Here is a 20,602-nt window from a genome sequence, read left to right as displayed (position 1 = left end):
TCACAACCTTGCCCAATTGCATTCAAAATATTTGCTTAAAATTGCAATTTCAACATATGCGCAAGCGAAAGTTTAGAGCAAAATTTAACATTTACAATATTATACAGATATGGAATTGTGAAACATTTATGTGAAGGAAATCCACAGATTTAAAGTTAAAGCTTCATGCTAGGCTATTATGCTAAGGGTTAAACATTGCATTTAGTATGCCATTAGAAGTAATTTAATAAGGCAGACTGTGCTGAACCTAACTTTTACCCAAGTTCCCTAACCACCAGCAGTTGACTGGGCTGGATCCTGATCTCACCTATTGTCTTTAACATAGTCGGTGCCAAACTTTTGTCCTGTCCCCATGTATGCTAGAAACCAGGAGATAGAGCTCTGCCTTTTGTCAAAGTTCATAATTTATTTTCAGTCAGTTGTGGAGGCAGATACATTAGGTTAGGGACATTTAAGAAACCCTTAGATAGCCTTTTCTATCAGTCATGTGCCTATGTAGGAAGGAAGGGTTAGAATGATCTTAAGAGTACATTAAAAGGTCAGCACATCATTAGTCAAAGGGCCTGTACTGTTCTATGTTCTGAATGCTAATCAAAATATGTAAATATAACCTATAGTAAACACTTACAGATTGACAAATGTGAAGTGAAGTATGCAAAAAAAAACTTGCGCTCCAAATTCTTCCAACTGCAAATGCCCATTCAAATGTACTGCTTTTCAACACTACCCCAAGTCTGTCTACAGCAGCACAGGTAGTAGGTTGCCCAGTGCAATACTACAGAATCTAGCAAGACTGGGCACTACCATTTGATACCCTTTGGAATCCAGATTAATTAAAATTACTTCAGCAAAGGAGACAAAGAAATGATATACTCCAGTGCATATGTTGCACAACAATGAAGATTTTCCTAAATTTACTTACTTTCTATAATATTTTTAAAGAATAAATTAATTTTACAGATAGTTAATAAAACTAAAAGCCAGGACAAAATGCACAAGACAATTTCAAAATATACATATTGACAGCAATAGGTTACAATCACATAATGGCATTATTATAGAGAAAAGTTGCAAAACTCTTCAGAGTGCAAAAAGAACAGATCCAGATTATAAAAAGAAACAATATTAAAATTGACTAAAGTGCTTTTAGAGGAGATAAAGACGAGGAAGCAAAGGAGTCTGGATAGGATAAACTGTGAACTAGAGGCCAGAATCAGAGAAACAATTTTTGTGGGAGGTGGCCAGACCACAGGCCATGGTGATGGGGAAGGGATGGTTGAGGGCAATAACAAGTTTAAATTGGAAATACAGGATCCAATTTAAAGTGGCTGTGATGGACATTTGTGATTTGAGGACTGCTCCATTGTTGCTAGACTTCTACATCAAAATTACCACTCTACCACCATGGTTAATAGTGATTTTCATTGATAGCTCTGTCCTTACAATTTATGAGCAAACATAGAAATATTTTCTTCCAAACCTGAAGCCATTTTAATGTTGTTATTGTAATACTGTACACTTTGTCAACGTTTCGTTAGCAGTGCCATAAAAATAATGTAATAAACATTATTATTAAAACTCATAAAAGAAGCAAGGAGAAACACTCTTCACTCAGTGAGGGTAATAAACCAGGGATGAATCAATACAGGATTTGATTTAACTCTAGACCCTAGGCGGATTAATTGAGTTGGGGGATCAGGTACGAGAGTGCCCAAGTACAATTCCAGCACAGACTACTTTCAGAATGATTTCTTTTTCAATTTTCTCTTCTAAATACATATCCGCCCATCATCAAAGGACAATGGACATTGACAGCATATGATACCTCGGCAAATTGTTATTATAATCTACAAGTCCAGACAGTGAGGCTCCAGGAAGGTTCCCCTCCCCCCCATCATAATTAAACTGAACTTAGCATTTACCTAAAAAGTAACTTTTCACCTCCTGACTTCACTTATTCTGGTTCTAATGACACAAGCCAAGTCTAGATAACTGAACATTCAGACTAAAATTAAATATAGTGTTACTCTTAACTGCTTAATTCTGTACTAAATTAAGAGATATGCATACTTAATAATCACTTAAAGACTATACCAAAGCGGTTTAAGATAATCCAGTCAGTAGTTTAATTATGTAACTCTATTTTTACTGGCAATTAATATGTGACTTTTCCCACACATAAAATGTAAATTAGCCAGAATTTTACCAAAATAAAAATATTAGCTACTTAGCAACTTCAAAAAAGAGAGATCTACAATAAATATAGGCAGTTTGAAGTTAATGAGGTGCTAAAGGAATATAAAGGATGTAAAAAGAATCTTAAGAAAGAAATTAGAAAAGCTAAAAGATATGAGGTTGCTTTGGCAAGTAAGGTGAAAATAAATCCAAAGGGTTTCTAAAGATATATTAATAGCAAAATAATAGCGAGGGATAAAATTGGTCCCTTAGAGAATCAGAGTGGACGGCTATGTGTGGAGCTAAAATAGATGGCGGAGATTCTGAACAATTTCTTTTCTTCGGTATTCACTAAGGAGAAGGATACTTAATTGTGTAAGGTAAGGGAAACAAGTAGGGTAGTTATGGAAACTATGATGATTAAAGAAGAGGAAGTACTGGCACTTTTAAGGAATATAAAAGTGGATAAGTCTCCAGGTCCTGACAGGATATTCCGTAGGACCTTGAGGGAAGTTAGTGCAGAAATAGCAGGGGCTCTGACAGAAATATTTCAAATGTCATTAGAAATGGGGATGGTGCTGGAGGATTGGCCTATTGCTCATGTTGTTCCATTGTTTAAAAAGGGTTCTAAGAGTAAACCTAGAACTATCGGTCTGTGAGTTTGACGTCAGTGATGGGTAAATTGATGGAAAATATTCTTAGAGATGGTATATATAATTATGTGGATAGACAGGGTCTGATTAGGAATAGTCAACATGGATTTGTGCGTAGAAAGTCATGTTTGACAAATCTTACTGAATTCTTTGAAGAGGTTACTAGGAAAGTTGACGAGGGTAAAGCGGTGGATGTTGTCTATATGGACTTCAGTAAGGCCTTTGACAAGGTTCCACACGGAAGGTTAGTGAGGAAGGTTCAATGGTTAAGTATTAATATTGAAGTAGTAAAATGGATTCAGCAGTGGCTGGATGGGAGATGCCAGACAGTCATGGTGGATAACTGTTTGTCAGATTGGAGGCCAGTGACTAGTGGTGTGCCTCAGTGATCTGTACTGGGTCCAATGTTGTTTGTTATGTATATTAATGATCTGGATAATGCGGTGGTAAATTGGATTAGTAAGTATGCAGATGATACTAAGACAGGCGGAGTTGTGGATAATGAAGTAGGTTTTCAAAGCTTGCAGAGAGATTTAGGTCAGTTAGCAGAATGGGCTGAAAGATGGCAAATGGAGTTTAATGCTGATAAATGTGAGGTGCTACATTTTGGTAGGACTAACCAAAATAGGACATACATGGTAGAAGGTAGGGCATTAAGAATGCAGTAGAACAGAGGGATCTAGGAATAATGGCGTATAGTTCCCTGAAAGTGGAATCTCATGTGGATAGGGTGATGAAGAAAGCTTTTGGTATGCTGGCCTTTATAAATCATAGCATTGAGTATAGGAGTTGGGATGTAATGTTGAAATTGTACAAGGCATTGGTAAGGCCAAATTTGGAGTATTGTGTGCAGTTCTGGTCACCGAATTATAGGAAAGATGTCAACAAAATTGAGAGAGTACAGAGAAGATTTACGAGAATGTTATCTGGGTTTCATCTCCTAAGTTACAGAGAAAGGTTGGACAAGTTGGGTCTTTATTCTTTGGAGCGTAGAAGGTTGAGGGGGCACTTGATAGAGGTATTTAAAATTATGAGGGGGATAGATAGAGTTGACGTGGATAGGCTTTTTCCATTGAGAGTGGGGGAAGATTCAAACAAGAAGACACGAGTTGAGAGCTAAAGGGCAAAAGTTTAGGGGTAACATGAGGGGGAACTTCTTTACTGAGAAAGTGGTAGCTGTGTGGAACGAGCTTCCAGCAGAAGTGGTTGAGGCAGGCTGGATGTTGTCATTTAAAGTTAAATTGGATAGCTATATGGACAGGAAAGGAATGGAGGGTTATGGGCTGAGTGCAGGTCAGTGGGACTGGGTGAGAGTAAGACTTCGGCACGGACTAGAAGGGCCGAGATGGCCCGTTTCTGTGCTGTAATTGTTATATGGTTATAAAAGAACCAGACTATATAAAAACAGAAAGCACTACATAACCACAACTTACTCATGTTGTGAAGAGATAATAAGGAAATAAGCATGAAATGTTCCATCTTAAACTGAGAATTATCAGTTTGCATTGCAAATACATAAAACATTTCTTAATTACGTAAAACATTCGAAGCAGATTAAAAACAAAATCCATTTTCACCTACATTGTGTGACACATTTTTAATTGCTTCCCCAACCAAAACAGCGGCATAACAGGCAGTAACTAACTAACCAAAACATCACACTCCCGTCACAAATTATGTAAACTCCATTTTACCTTAATGCATTTATGTACTTCTTTCATGACTATTGTTTGGAGTTGGTAAGATGTTGGAAGCACAATACCTTCTCAATGCATTTGCGGAGTGTATTAATGTTTCGAATCCACCACCCCACTCCCATGGCTTTCAGATCAGACCACTGAGGATCCCCTTTCTGTATGGCAGGGATCATATTGAGCAATTCTTCCTCAGCTTCAGAATGAAAGGCCCAGGCAAAGTGGCATGTAGATAAACCTGCAAAATGCAAGAACAATGTTTTCATCCAAAGAGTTTTGGCTCAAGTAGTTGTATTAAAAATACGCAAAAATACCAGTCCAGTTTCATGGTATAAAGTTAGCAGCTGAAAACTACAATCATGATTGATCTATGCTAGAAAAATCTTAACAGAATATGAATGAGTCTTATTTGCAATACAAGTTAAAGCTAATAATCATAAATATTTATAACCAAGAGAAACAAAGTCAATGCTCTGCTTCATTACTTCTTACAAATCAAATCTTCCCTTAATTTTTTTTGCATGATTTCCCAGCCATATTGATATTGATCTCCCTTTAATCCTGCCCGTAGGATGAAGATACGCAATTACAATAATCAATATCTGTGACTGTAGCTTTGATACACGAGACCACCCATTCTCAGTTTGCCCGTGGTGCTCAGCATGGCCGACCATTCCATTCATCTGCTTTGCTCTTTACATATGATCTTACTCCATATAATAGTCATCAGATAAGATGAAGATTAGCTTTATTTGTCACATTAACATCAAAATATAGAAAAATACTGTGAAGTGCACCGTTTGTGTCAATGGTCAACACAGTCTGAGAATGTGCTGGGGGCAGCCCACAAATTTCGTCATGCTTCCGGCACTAACGTAGCATGCCTACAACTTACTAACTGGTATGTCTTTGGAATGTGGAAGGAAACCTGATCACCCGGAAGAAACCCACACAGTCATGGGGAGAACAAACAAACTCATTACAGATAGCAATGGGAATTGAATTTTGATTGCTGGCACTAGAAAGCTAACCACTACGCTGCTGTGCCCCCTTTTTCAAAGGCAGCTTTTCTTCTAACTCATGACTACAGTGTTATTCCCAGTGTACTCCAAAGTTTCCTCCTTACCTTCTCTCATTATTTATATCCCAACATCTATATGTTATCATGGAAACACACGAGGCTACAGATGTTGAAAGGTAAGATGTATGTTACTCAAACAGCAGCTCAATTTCCTCACTTTACAAGTTCTATCATTCAATACTACGACTACTATTGTTTTAAGCTTATTGTGGTTCAATGAGAACTACTTCACCCACACAATGAAAAGACCAAAGCCAGTTTATTCTGCCTTGGCCCCAACTACTTCCATTCAATACTAATTATTCTGCAATCATTACCTTCTGTTCCTGGTTTAGACAACTATAACTTCGTGACTCTATTTACTAAGTTCTGAGCTCCTGGAGAAGAGGTGCTAAAGCAGTGAGTTTTCATATTAAGTTGCATACTATAAACTTAGAATTCACTTGGAATAGGACAGTTCAGTGTTCTGATAAAAAGCAGAAATTGAATAGAGGTTAATAGATTAATTCTTAGCTGAATTCTGCCAACTCAAAATAAATTATGGAATAAGCCTCCAGGCAAGGAAAGTGGACAGTTCCAATAGCAGCGCACATTTTAACAGGGATAAGAATAGTTAACCTTTGCTAACGATGCCCTTGTTATTTTGCATCACAAAGGAGATCAGTTTGGTAAATTACCGGATTTTTGTAATGTGGATACAAAGCAATCAGCCAACATACCTTCTAAAATGGAGAAAGTTGTAAAGAAAAATATGAATGAAGTTTGTTATTAAACCAATAGTGATGTTCTCCATTATTACCATTTCAGAATAAATTAATGGTTGATGGTTAATACTGCCTAAGCCTAAACAAACTTAAAACACTTTTACCATGGACCTGGCACGTTAGCTTTTTTTGAAAGAAACAAAGATCTTTACATTATCACTTGCTTTTTTCCCCTAGATTAATTGTATTTCAAAGAACAGTGAGAACTTAAGGTACTTTATTACAGACAAAACATTTTCAAACACTCATTATCTTTCACATTGTAGCTTCCCAATTAGTTCCTTCTCCCAGACAACAGCTAGGGATGGAGGCAAAATGTCAGGAGATAAATGGTAACAACAAGCTAGCAAAGAGGAGGTTCACTTTGCCTTTGTCCTTCTCTTTGGTCAGCCTGCTTCAGTACATGCTAAAGTGCTCCGTTTGCATTTCAGTCAAATCTAGTATTTTCAAATTTTTGATAGCAAGCATGATGGGGAAAATATGAGAAGGGGCACCAGAGCAAAGAGTCTTGAGGGCTTAAGGCAAAGAGGAAGATGCAGTTAGAGATAGCGAGGGACGTCTATAGTACAAGAGGACAGGCGAAGAAATAGCTGCTACTTGTAACTGAAAATGAGTGAAGAGAGAATAAGTGGCTGCACATACAGTTAGAGATAATGGAACCCGGGAGCTGTAAGTGACAGAATCTTGAAGTTGGTTCACTGTGACGTAGGAAATTTAATGAGTTCAGTAACGATAAGGGCTAACGGAGACATCAGTATATGCCAGACAATTAGTTACCTCAGTAGAACTACAATTTCATGTATAGTACTACAGGTTAGAATGTGATGGTTCCATATAATGGTTCCAGGTTCCTTTCACCCCACTAAGAGGAAATATTTACAAATTACTTAAATGTAGTTAATTCTGAGACTTGCACAAGTAGAACAACAGTAACAATTACCCTTTAAGTAATTAAATTTCACTTTGATACTTTACCCAAATCTCATACCTTGATGTAAAAGCTGAAGTCTATATACTGGAGGCAGTGACGTCAAGAGACAAATATGCAAGCGCATGGCAAGCAAATAACGTAAACCGCATTCATCCAAAGTTTCACCTCAAATTTAAAAAAAAAACATATTTTACTTTACAATATACAGGGCCATCATGGATATGCTTACATTTACTATATGTATACTTATTACTATATTAGTTTTCCTAAATAAGTTGCAACAGAATACAGGAGCCCCTCAGGTCTGTGTACTGAATCCCCTCCTTTACTCCCTGTACACCAGTGGTCCCCAACCTCCGGTCCGCGGACCAATACCAGGCTGCAAAGCATGCAGTAGTGCAGTGGTAGCTGGGACATACCCAGCACATCTTTAAGAAAAAAGCCGAAATAAACAAGCTTAGATCTGGGCCAACATTTACGTGCCGGACGGCACTTAATTAATTAGCTTGTTTATTTCCGCTTTTTTCTTAAAGATGTGCTGGGTGCATCCCGGCTACCGCTGCACCTCTGCATGCATCGCGGCCTGGAGGTTGGGGACCACTGCTGTACACCTATGACAGTATCGCCACCCACAGCTCCAATCTGTTAATTAAATTTGCCGACGACACTACATTGATTGGCCTTATCTCAAAGGATAACAAGGTGGCCTACAGGAAAGAAGTCATTTCTCTGACACAGTGGTGTCAAGAAAACAACCTCTCCCTCAATGTTTCAAAAACAAAGGAGCTGGTTGTGGATTACAGGAGGAATGGAGACAGGCTAACCCCTGTTGACATCAATGGATCTGGGGGTCGAGAGGGTAAACAGCTTCAAGTTCCTCGGCATTCACATCACTGAGGACCTCATGTGGTCTGTACACACCAGCTGTGTGGTGAAAAAGGCACAACAGCGTCTCTTTCACCTCAGACGGTTGAGGAAGTTTGGTGTGGGCTCCCAGATCCCAAGAACTTTCTACAGGGGCACAATTGAGAGGATCTTGACTGACTGGCATAGGAACTGTATCTCCCTTAATTGAAGGGACTTTGCAAAGAAAGGTGTGGACAGGCCAGCACATCTGTAGTTGTGAACTTCCCATGATTCAGGACATTTACAAGGACAGGTATATAAAAAGAGCCTATAGGATCACTGGGGACTCAAACCATCCCAACCACAATCTATTCCAGCTGCTATCATCTGGGAAGTGGCATTGCAGCATAAAAGCCAGGACCAACAGGCTCCAGGTCAGCTTCTTCCACCAGGCCATCAGACTGATGAACTCACGCTGATTTGAGTGCACATTGACTGTTCTATTTATTATAAATTACTATGATTGCACATTTAGATGGAGACGTAATGTAAAGATTTTTACTCCTCATGTATGTGAAGGATGTAAGAAATAAAGTCAAGAATATTAATAAATTTTAAACCAGTGCAATAACATCTAAAATTAAATGTTTTATTGTAACTCACATTTTGATTTTTTTTGGGTAATAAATATATTTAAAAGTTAATTCCATTCACTTGAACATTTGCACTATTTAAAAATAATTCCATTCCTGACATGCACATCAACTGTTAAATACACTGAATCCAGTACAAAAGAGTTATACACTTCATTCTGAAGTATGCCAAATTGGAGAGAAAAAGCATTCAAATGCCAAGGCCTACCATACAAATAATTTATGTCAATTAAAAATTTTTAAAAGGCTTATTAATATCCTTATAGTTCATATCAATGTGCTTTATTTTATATAGAGTATACACAAAAATAGTTCTTCAGTAATATGGAAGTAGTATATTAATCATAACTAGATAACTAGAAAATATTAACCACTTGACCCACCATGTTTTCTCCCTGGCATGACTCATGGTTCACTCTTTTTAAATAATTATTTTCAAAGACTCAGTTGTCTTTCCGTAACTTTAAGAGACAGCAATAGACTGAATTTAGGAAGGAATTCTTATCTTGATAAATTTAAACCAAAGATAATGAGCTAATCAATGGAAGTGAACCCACAGCCATATAGAACTCCCTTGTTTTTGAAACAGGAGCTTGCGGATTATTTTTTTTTTAAATATACAGGTCCACCTGACAGAACAGATGATAAAATTTCTTTGACCTCAAATGTTGAGCCCACTTCTCTTACCATAGATGTTACCTAATGTCCTAAATGTTTCTCGTATTTTCTGGTTTTTATTTACTCTTAATACCAGTTTTTTTTTAAATATCCAAACCGATGAAATTGAAGATTAATGTCTCATCATTAAAAATGGCCCTTCCACACAATAGAGCATTCACTGCATTCAAAGTAGGTTTCTCACTCAAGCTCTGAAAGGAATTTGAATCCAAAGTCATCTTCTTCAAAGTACATTTATCATCAAACTGTGTATGCTATGTACAACTTTGAGATTCGTGTCCTTACAGGCAACCACAAGGAGTTAATTAGGACTTGTTATTAACCAAGTCCCGATCTGGTCCTTTGGCCCAATACTATTTTTCAAAGACATCTATAGAAAATACATTCAGCCTGTGTGTAAAGAGGGCAGCAGACCTGATCCAGTCAGATTTGCAGTGAGTAAACTAGGTAATAAAATGGGAATCTTTTTTCTTTACCCTCAAATTCAAAATAACAATATTAATTGCATGTTTGATGAGAAATATTTATAAAACTAAACAATGAACTAAATAATCCTACATACCACAATCTATTCTTGTTGCTCTGTTTCAGCAAATAAATACATTGCTTACAAAATATTACTGGTTAAATCCAAAGCTATTGTACAAATATACAAGATTGTGCTATCACTAAAATAGTCGACTTGGCAAATAAGCCAAAAGTTATTATATACATACCAGAATAATCCTTGTCCCTGTTTTCATTAACTTCTGTGCTTGTGGTGGCCACTGTGTCAGCTAAAGCTACAAGAAACATCTGTTCCAATCGTGTAAGTCCGGGCAAACTTGAGTGCATCAAATGACTAGAAAGCACACGAGCATGTTCGGGCCCGAAGTACGTTGGTCCATACTGGGATAAATTAATGACTTTGGACTTGGATTCCTTCTTTTCAATTACAAAATCAACAAAGTCATCTGTGCTTAAACTTGGAGACTGGAACAAATCAGCATACTGATCCTCCATTTTTTTACTCTGAGGTTGTGAACCTTTGTCTACTTTCGCAGTTTCTTCTGCAATTTTATACGTTGTGTCCTGATCGGCTGATAGCAATGCATAAAGAGGTAGCGGTGGAATTGAGTCTATTTCTGTATAATCACGAGTACCTTCTCTTCCAGCTATAACTGTGTCTTTCCCTGTACTTCCACTTACGCTGATGGTTCGAGAAAGGTGGCGTCGAGGACCTCCTCCTTCACCTGGGTCTTTGTCCCTAAAGATGGCAACTTCTCCAGCAATACATTTAACCAAATGTGAAAGGATTGCCTTAGCTCTGCGCACTTTGCCTAAATCCATAAGTTCCAGTAGCTGAGTGGGGTGATATTGAGGAAGAGTAGGAGAGAGAATGTGAGCAGCTTCAAATAATCCACCATCTTGAATCATTCCTGGGACTCCAAACACATCATCTCCAATAGTAGTTCCATCAATCACACTCTGCCGCTTTGGAAGCACTTTAGACTCAAATACATCAGCATCAACTAGTTCATCAAAAGATGATACGCTCCCATTTTCAGTATTGCTTAATGGCTTTGTAGAATGCTTCCACTGTGCATACACGTGCATTTCACAGTCCATCCCAATTACTAGAATGCCATCTCTCACCCAGGATAAAGAAACCGGAAGTGAAGGTGTTCCATCTACAGAAGATATCAAATCCACACATCTCAGCAATACCCATTTTGACTTTGTGCCTTGTTTAATGCTTCCACCTAGTGGCAAAGTAATTACAGCTAGTCCATCTTTACTTGTGGCTTGTTCAGTTACAATCCCTGATAGTCTCCCGTACATGAGAATTTTGGAACCCACTCCAACTGTAAGAATATGAGAACCGTCTTCTTTTGATACCCAGTCCAAATGTACCAAATGTTTTATGCTGGACATCATATTTTTGCCTTTAAGATAAAGGTCTGATTTATTATACACAAATAAATTGCTATCGACGCTGACTCTTGAATCCAGGACACCTCCAACCTTGCCTAAGTCATCCAAATGAATTGTCTGCTCCAGCACCCACTCTGATCCTCCAGTAGATTCACATTCAAAAATGGAGACATGCATTGAAAATTCTTTTGAAGTAATGCCATTAGGCTGTAGAGACTCTTTGTAAGCCACAGCCAAACGGCCTGTGTATGAACAGCTTACTGCCACAGGGCGCCCAGCTACACTCACTGCACTGTTATTGTGTTCTCCTTCTTCATTCATCAAAGGCCAAGTTTCCCAGCGATATGCACATACTTCCTCAGAGTCTGAGTTTTTATCCACAGTACATCGCCAGAATCTTACTTTACCATCTGAGCATGACGTCACTATTAGATAAGGTGCAAGGCAGACTGGATAAATGGAAGATGAGCTCAAGTGACCTAAAAGAAAGAAAACCTATTATACAGTGAGACATTCTTAGTTGAAACTGCAGTATACAAGAAAACCAGGACAAGAGAAGGCCATAAGGCCCTTCAAACCTACCCCACCATTTACTATGATCATGGTTGTCCTATGCTGGTCTTCACTGCTGTGTCATTTCTCCAGAACCTTCTATGCCTTGAGCTATCAATATTTATCCAGCTCCACCTTAAGCACTTCTAATGATTCACCTTCCACCACCAGGGCAGAGAATTTCACATATTTGCCATCCTTTGTGAGAAGAAATTTCTACACATCACAATTTTAAATAACCATCCCCTTATCTTCTAATTATGTCCCCTTGTTCAAGTCTCTTCCCCTAACAAAAACAACCTAATCATGCCCCCTTGTGATCTTGTGGGTCTCAATAAATTCACCATTCATTCCTCTAAACACCAAAGGATATGGTCTCAATCTGCTTAGCTTTTCTTGATAGTGCTACTCTCCCATCACAGGTATCAGCCTCGTGAATCACCTCTCAACTGCCTCCAATGCTACATGATTGTTTTACTTAAGGCGAGAGGACCAAAAATGTCAAGCACTCTTCAAAAAGTATGTTTGAATAAGGTTGCTCATCATTCTTGTAAAGTCCAAGGAATACAGGTCCAAACTATTTAGTCTCACTTGGTAGGACAACCCTCTCAATCCAAAGATTAACGTGGTGAATCTCCTGTATACTGCTTCAAATGTTATTCTATCATTTTTTGTTTAATATAAGGTGATCAAAACTGCACATAATATTTCAGGTGAAGTCTCATCAAACTCTGTACAATTGGAACAAACCCTTATTTTTAAAAAGGCCAAACCTTTTTAAGAAGGTCAAAATACTGTTTTCATTAACCACTTGTTGGACTGTCAGCTTTTTGTGATTCATGCACTATGACAGGTAGATCCCTCTGTACTTCACTCACTTGCAGACTTTTTGCAGTTACATGATGATTAGCTTTTTGATTTGTTACCAAATCTCACACTTCCACATATTAAACTGCATTTTCTAGTCTTTAGTCCATTCACCCTATCTGCAGTATCTTTCAGAATCACAGTAGCCTATCACAACAAGCTCTTTTCTTATTTTCTTACCATCAGCACATCAGGAAGCCTTACATTCTGTTCCTTCCTTCAGTTCATTAATGTAATTAGTGAACAATTGCCAGCCCAAAATTTATCCCTGTGGTACTCCACTAATTATCTCTTTCCAGATATTTATTCCAACTGTTTTCAGTGAGACAGCCAGTTTCCAAAGCATTTTAAATACATTTCATCCGATACCATGGGTTTTTAAATTTATGCACCAACCTCCTATGTGGCATCTTATCTAATGTCTTTTGGAAATCTAAATACATTGCTCTGTGCGTCTCATATGGACACAGTATATAGTGCCCAATATTAGAACAATTACATGGCACTCCCATTATTATTCACTTCGGTCATCACCCTTATCACTCTCTTGTCCTGATCTGCAATTGTTTACCTTAAAGGCCTTATAGTCATAGACTCAAACAATAGGAAAACAGATTCTTCAGTACAACTAGCCCAGTTGACCAAGTCATCTCCTGAATTAGTCCCATTGCCCTACATTTGGCCCATATGCCCATCTGTACCTGTATACATGTCTTCTAAATGTTATATTTGTACCTGCCTCTACCACTTTTTCTGATGGCTCCTTCCATATACTCACCAACACTGCACGGAAAACTTGCTCCTCAGATTCTTTTTTTAAATCTTTGCCCTCTCACCTTAAACCTATCCCCTTCTAGATGTTAGTCTACCTTATCCTGGGAAAAAGACTAACCATTCACCTAGTCTATAACCTTCATGATTTTATAAAGCTCTAAGGTCATCTCCTGAGCCTCCCACATTCCAGAGAAAAATACAGTTCCCCCAATTGAACATGATGTTTTGGGTCTTGTGCACTATTTTTTTTTTTTAAATAGTGGCATAGCATCAAAACAAGTGTGGTGGCCTGCCATGCACTATCTTATTAATACTACTAGCAAGCATCATTTGTTTTGCTGCTTACTTTTCTTCAGCATGCTTAATATATTGTACTTCACAATACTCACCCAACTTCAAGTTTCACCATAGTCCAGATCATTCTGCAAAAACATCAACTTAGCCGAAGCAATACCAAACTTCAAAACTGCCCCTGTAGATTGTTAATAGTTGCTTCTACAGCCAGTGCAAGGATTGTAGCTGATGTGGATGTGCATAAAGACAGAGATTAAATAGGAAAAATAAAATCTACATAAAATAAATTCAATGAAGTTACCTGCAGAAGGAGTTGCTCGGATTACTTCCACTCCCTCAGGCAGATCTAATTGTTGACTATAGACCAATTTGGAGTTAAGTATCAATTTGCTAGCAGTCTGAAGATTTGCAACTGATGCAGAGCGTGGCAGAGAATTTGGCAATAAGCCAAAGCTCTTTTCCTCTGATACAGTCAGCAGCTTATCTGATGTACTCATTTCTGCTGCAAGTTTCATGGAGGGAAAAAAAACACAAAAATTTTAAAAAAAGTTAATTTATGTTTAATAACAACTAGATCACTCAGTTTTAGTATGGTAAATGCATCATACTCTGAGAAAGAAAAACCAGATTAAGATGTTTCCAACCTAATTGTACGTTTGTATTGTGTGGTCAAACGTCTGCCCAGATATTGCTTCAAAGCCCATAGGTTGTGGGAATATTTCAATGATGGGGCAAGTCAAGTTATCCCCTTTGGTTCAGGAGCCAGATCGTTGAGGTGTAACAACTTCTCCTGAACTTGGTGGTGTGAGTTATGAGACTCCTAGAACACATTCCTGGTAGCAGAAGCAAGAAGAGAGCATGACCTGCATAATGTGGATTCTTGATGACAGATGCTGCTTTTGTGCGAAAGCACTCTGTGTAGACGTGCTCAACAGCAGGGAGAGATTTACCCCTGATGGAATGGGTTACTATTTTTTGTAGGATTTTCCATTTAAGAGCATTGGTGATTCCATACCAAATTGTGATGCAACCAGTCAATATATTCTCCACCACACATCTATGGATGTTTGTCAAAGGATTAGATGCCATGCCAAATCTTCGCAAACCTCTAAGGAAGTAGAGGAACCGCTGTGCTTCCTTTGTAATTGCACTTAAGCACTAGGTCCAGGACAGGTCCGCTGAAATATGGTAACACCAAGGAATTTAAAGTTGCTGACCATCTCCATGTTTGATTCCCCCAATGCTCACGGACCTCTGGTTTCCACCTCCTGAAATCAATTACCAGCTACTTGGTCTTGCTGACATTGAGTAAGTTGTTGTAGTGGCACTAATCAGCCAGGTTTTCAATCTCCCTCTTATATACTGATTTGTTACCACTTTTGATTCGGCCAACAACAGTGGTGTCATCCACAAACCGAAATATGGCATTGGAGCTGTGCTTAGCCACACTGTCATAAGCGTAAAGTGAGTAGAGCTGGGGGCTAAGCACTCAGCCTTGTGGTGCACCTGCGCTAATGGAGACTGTGAAGGAGTTATTGTTGCCAATCTGAACTAACTTGGGTCTGCAAGTGAGGAAATCAAGGATCCAATTGCATAAGGATGTATTGAGGCCAAGGTCAAGGCTTATTGATCAATTCTGAGGGGATGATAACATTGAATGTTAAGCTGTAGATGATAAAGGGGATCCTGATGTAAGCATCTTTGCTGTCCAGATGGTCCAGTGTTAAGGGAAGAGCCAATGAAATGGCATCTGCTGTGGACCTGTTGTGCCAGTAGGTTAATTGAAGCAGACCCAAGTTGCTCCTCAGGCAGGAGTTAATGTGTTTCATCACTAACTTCTCAAAACACTTCATCAGTGAATGCAAGTGCTACTGGACGAAAGTCATTGAGGTAGCTAACAGCCATTTTCTTAGGTGCCGGTATGATTGAAGCCTGCTTGAAGTAGGTGTGTACCACAGACTGCCAAAGTGAGAGATTAAAGATATTGGTGTGCACTCCAGTCAGTTGATCTGCACAGGTCTTTAGTATTCAGCCAGGTACCCTATCTGGGCCTGATGCTTTCTGTGGTTTCACCCTCCTGAAGGATGCTCTCGTATCAGCCTCAGAGACTGAAATCATAGGGTTATCAGGGGCTGTGGGAGCTTGTGAATTTTTCTCCATGTTTTGATGGTCAAAGAGAGTGTAGTTGACATTACTCGTCTGAAAGTGATGCCTTGTTGTCACTTAGGTCGCTTGATTTCATTTTGTAAGAGGTAGTTGTTGTCGGGCATCCTTCATTGATTCAAGTTTAGTCTGGAAATGCCATTTCACCCATGAGATGGCTTTCTAGAAACTGTAGCTGGACCTCTTGTATCTTACTTGGTTATCAGGACTGAATGTCCCTGATCGGGCCCCTAGCAGATTGTAGAACCCCTGGCTTATCCAGGGCTTCTGGTTGGTGAAGACTCTGAATTAATTTGTAGTAGTGAGTTCGAAATTAACAATTTAAAAATATTGATTTTTTTTTACCTCATTGATTTTTAGTGTTTGAAAAAGTTTTGAGAGCTCTTGAAATGTACCTTCTAAAATTCTTTATAATATTTGGAAAAATAAACAGCATGGGCCAGTGGCAGGTGGCCACTGATTTGGGGGCAAAAAGACCCCAAATTCTCTCAATTTTAATTGTAACTTGACAATCTAACACACTAAAATACTCAAGCAAAAATGACACAGTCTATTATGATTTGAACCACATGTAGATCCATAATATGAATTTGCACCATTCAAATAGAATAGTAATGTTTTGGGAGAAAACACATGACAAATTTGTTCAGAGCAAATAGGAATGGACAATAAATAATCGACATTGTTTGCAATGGGCATATCCTGAGAACATGCGGATGTAAAAAGAAAATGTATTAAGTTTATTTGTTCATAATATCAATACCTCTCTCTTACTATTACAGTGCTAAATTATTTCTAAAAGGTTAAGTGTCCCAGAATCAACCACCCTAGTGTACAGAGCAATACTTCCTAGCTGTTTCCTCTTGATTCACTGAAATTGTACAACCAAACATCAGGAATTATGTAAAATGTCTTACCTAAATTGTAATAATATGGAAAACTTTGGCAATTTAACAAGTCTTCTATTGCCACAGGTCAGATCACCACTATCGAGTGGCCTTCTAAAGTTATTTATTTAGCAATACAGTGCAGAGTAGGCCCTTCCAGCCTTTAAGCCTCACCACACAGCAAGCCCACAACCCCCATCAACTCTAAACTAATCAGTGGACATTTTGCAATGATCAATTAACCTATCCAATACGTCTTTGGACCGTGGAAGGAAAGCAGAACGTCCAGGGACAACCGACACATTCCACGGGAGAACGTAGAGAGGTTCCTTACAGAATGATGCCGGCAATGAACTCTGAAATCCAGAATGGCTCAGCTGTAAAGGCATTGCGCTAACTGCAAAGCTACTATGGCGTCCATGGTATGGAGCCATTCAGCTGCTCCCTAGATACCCCGTCTTTCCACCCAATTACCAGTTTCTCTAGCAAACCCCAGGACCAAATCAATCCCATCCCTGGATTGGATCAGGTATGTGTATTTAAAACTAAGAGTACGTAGGTAATAAGATTCATTGGCATGATTTGACTGCATGAGCCAAATCATTTAAATATAAAATAAAATATGTAGCTTAAGCTATTTCTCCCTTCTCCCCCACCCCACTACAGAAAGGAGCATGGCTACCCCTAATAAGTTTGCAAATGACCATAATTAATAAAAGCAATGATTACTCTTCCACAATTCTTTATCTTACCCACAACAAGCTCATCAAGCAATTTTGGTATATCTTTAGTTAAGCAGCCTCAATGGGATAGTAGTAATTTCATACTATTTTCATATACATTTAAAGTAATTTATATGCAATGTTTTCATATACCTACCCATACGGGGCTGCACAGACTTCAAATGGAGATGCCACATGTGAAGAATAGATTGCCTCTTCTCACGTTCTATTACCACAAGGTAAAACTTTTCGGAGAATGATGGTGCATGATATCCTTAAATCATAGAAGTGTACATTATTCAAAAATTAATCAGGATTCCCATTGTAATAAGAAAAAGTATAATAAATTATATACAAACCCCATTTCCAGAAAAGTTGGGATATTTTCCAAAATGCAATAAAAACAAAAATCTGTGATATGTTAATTCACGTGAACCTTTACTTAACTGACAAAAGTACAAAGAAAAGATTTTCAATAGCTTTACTGACCAACTTAATTGTATTTTGTAAACATACACTAACTTAGAATTTGATGGCTGCAACACACTCAACAAAAGTTGGGACAGAGGCATGTGTTACATCACCTTTCCTTTTAATAACAATTTTTAATCGTTTTGGAACGGAGGATACTAATTGTAGTAGATTTGCAATTGGAAATTTTGTCCATTCTTGCTTGGTATAAGACTTCAGCTGCTCAACAGTCCATGGTCTCTGTTGTCTGATTCTCCTCTTCATGATGCGCCATACATTTTCAATAGGAGATAGATCTGGACTGGCAGCAGGCCAGTCAAGCACACGCACTCTGTCTACAAAGCCACGCTGTTGTAGCCCGTGCAGAATATGGTCTGGCATTGGCCTGCTGAAATAAGCATGGACGTCCTGGGAAGAAACGTCACCTTGATGGCAACACATGTCTCTCTAAAATCCTAATATACGCCTCAGAGTCAATGGTACCTTCACATACATGCAACTCACCCATGCTGTGGGCACTGATGCACCCCCATACCATCACAGATGCTGGCTTTTGCACCTTTCGCTGATAACAATCTGGATGGTCGTTTTCCTCTTTGGCACGGAGAACTTGACGCCCGTTTTTTCCAAAAACTAGCTGAAATGTGGACTCATCTGACCACGGCACACGGTTCCACAGTCTTTCGGGCCATCTGAGATGAGCTCGGGCCCAGAGAACTGGCCAGCGTTTCTGCATAGAGTTGATGTATGGCTTCCTCCTTGCGTAATACAGTTTCTTTTTTTTTTAATTTTATTTTTATTTGGATAAGGAATTCACAAATATCATGTACTTTTTTCACACATATAACCTTTTCCATTTTTTTTATATGTATAAAACTACAATTATTTATACATTCTTAAGTACACATTGAGATGATATAAAAGGAAAATAAACATTTAAATAGATAATTATGTACTGTGGTAAATCTAACCTATTAGGCTAAGTAATGGAATTAGTTGTTAAGAAAAATGGTAATAATAGTTTCCATATAACCCTTCTGGACCATTTCCACTGGTCCAAAATGTTGTATATAAGCCTATGTATCAACCATTGTAGGTGTTTATATCCTAATTTGTTCATGCTTGCCCCTGCCCGCAGACATAATTATCCAATCCCTATGTACTTATTTACTTAATTTTTTCATTTTTTTATCCCTTTCCCAAATCTTTCCCTTTACTTGTGTTTACTCTATTTTCCAAAACAAAAAAAAACATTTAGGCTAGGGGTGCTTACGTTAGCAATATTACTGTGTTGATGAGAAGAGCAGTATAAATCATTAGGAGAGTCATCTGAAGTCTGCTCGCATTGGGGTTATATATTCAATCCATTTATTCCAGATTTGATAAAATTTTTCTTTTTGAGTTCTCAGGGAGTAAGTCAACTTTTCCATTTTAAATATTTCCAAGATAATTTCGTACCAGTCTTCTAATGTAGGTGGTATTGGATTTAGCCATTTTCTAGTGATTGATTTCTTACTTGCCGCTAAGAGGGCCTGCAGCAACTTTATATCTTCCTTCTGTTCAAGAAACAATACATGCCCCAAATAGAGCGTCTCAAAGTTCAGAGGTATCTGGGACCTAAGTACCTTAACTAATGTTCTATGAATACCTTCCCAAAATAGACTTAATTTAGGGCAATCCCAAAAAATATGAAAATGATTTGCCTCCTTGGAGCCGCACCTTCTCCAACACATCACATTTGTATCTTTATATTTTTCCTGATACGGGGTCTTGAAGTATCTTATAATGTTTTTCCAACAATGTTCTCTCCAAGTCAAAGAATTAGTCGAGGACCATTGAAAGCTGCAGATTTTCCCCCCAAGCCTCCTCTGAAAGTACCAACCCCGCTTCTTTCTCCCACTTCTCTTTAATATACAGTGTATTTACATTTTTAGCATGGGAGAGTGCATTATATAATCGAGAAACTGATTTACTAGGTATTGAACTGCAAGCCGAATTCAGAATCTTGAAAAATTCTAATTCTACTGTTGATAGGTCTGTTATTCTACAACTCTGGTTAACATAGTTTCGTACTTGAAGGTACCTAAAAAAGTCATTATGTTCTAGGGCATGTTTGTCCTGCAGGATTTGGAAACTTTGTAATACTCTTTTATCTATAAATGAGAGGTAGGTTGTAAGACCTTTCTTTATCCATAGCTCAAATCTTTTATCTCCTCTGTTGGGAAGGAATTCGGTATCATATGCACACCATCTAAAGAGTTTTAACATGTTATTAATTCCACATGAATTAACCACCTTCTGCCATACTTTTAATGTAAGATTTATCTAAGCGTTTTTAAATTTTTCCAACTGGGCCATCAATCCTTTGTCAGCTATTGAGGCCAGAAGAGGAAAACTGTCAACTAATCCAAATTCTACCTTCCATCTAGCCTTATATTCCCTATTACACCAATATAACAGAGGGGTTATCTGTGAGGCATAAA

At 38.2% G+C, this 20,602-nt stretch overlaps 1 protein-coding gene across 3 annotated transcripts in view; it reads right to left on the bottom strand.

The window, feature by feature from the left end:
• dmxl2 (Dmx-like 2) overlaps nucleotides 1-20,602 on the bottom strand; it is a 154,148-nt gene that overhangs the window by 61,259 nt on the left and 72,287 nt on the right. For all 3 annotated transcript variants that reach the window (XM_072278191.1, XM_072278192.1, XM_072278193.1), the window contains exons 16-20: nucleotides 17,806-17,922; nucleotides 14,178-14,378; nucleotides 10,192-11,868; nucleotides 7,356-7,463; nucleotides 4,591-4,760 (exon numbers count right to left, since the gene is read on the bottom strand). In XM_072278191.1, the coding sequence (XP_072134292.1) occupies nucleotides 4,591-4,760; nucleotides 7,356-7,463; nucleotides 10,192-11,868; nucleotides 14,178-14,378; nucleotides 17,806-17,922 (2,273 nt within the window). The remainder of the gene's footprint in view (nucleotides 1-4,590; nucleotides 4,761-7,355; nucleotides 7,464-10,191; nucleotides 11,869-14,177; nucleotides 14,379-17,805; nucleotides 17,923-20,602) is intronic.

Source organism: Mobula birostris, chromosome 14, assembly GCF_030028105.1.
Source record: "Mobula birostris isolate sMobBir1 chromosome 14, sMobBir1.hap1, whole genome shotgun sequence".
Taxonomy (NCBI): domain Eukaryota; kingdom Metazoa; phylum Chordata; class Chondrichthyes; order Myliobatiformes; family Myliobatidae; genus Mobula; species Mobula birostris.
The sequence above is the reverse complement of the archived record's forward strand: the minus strand, read 5'-3'. Positions and strand labels throughout refer to the sequence as shown.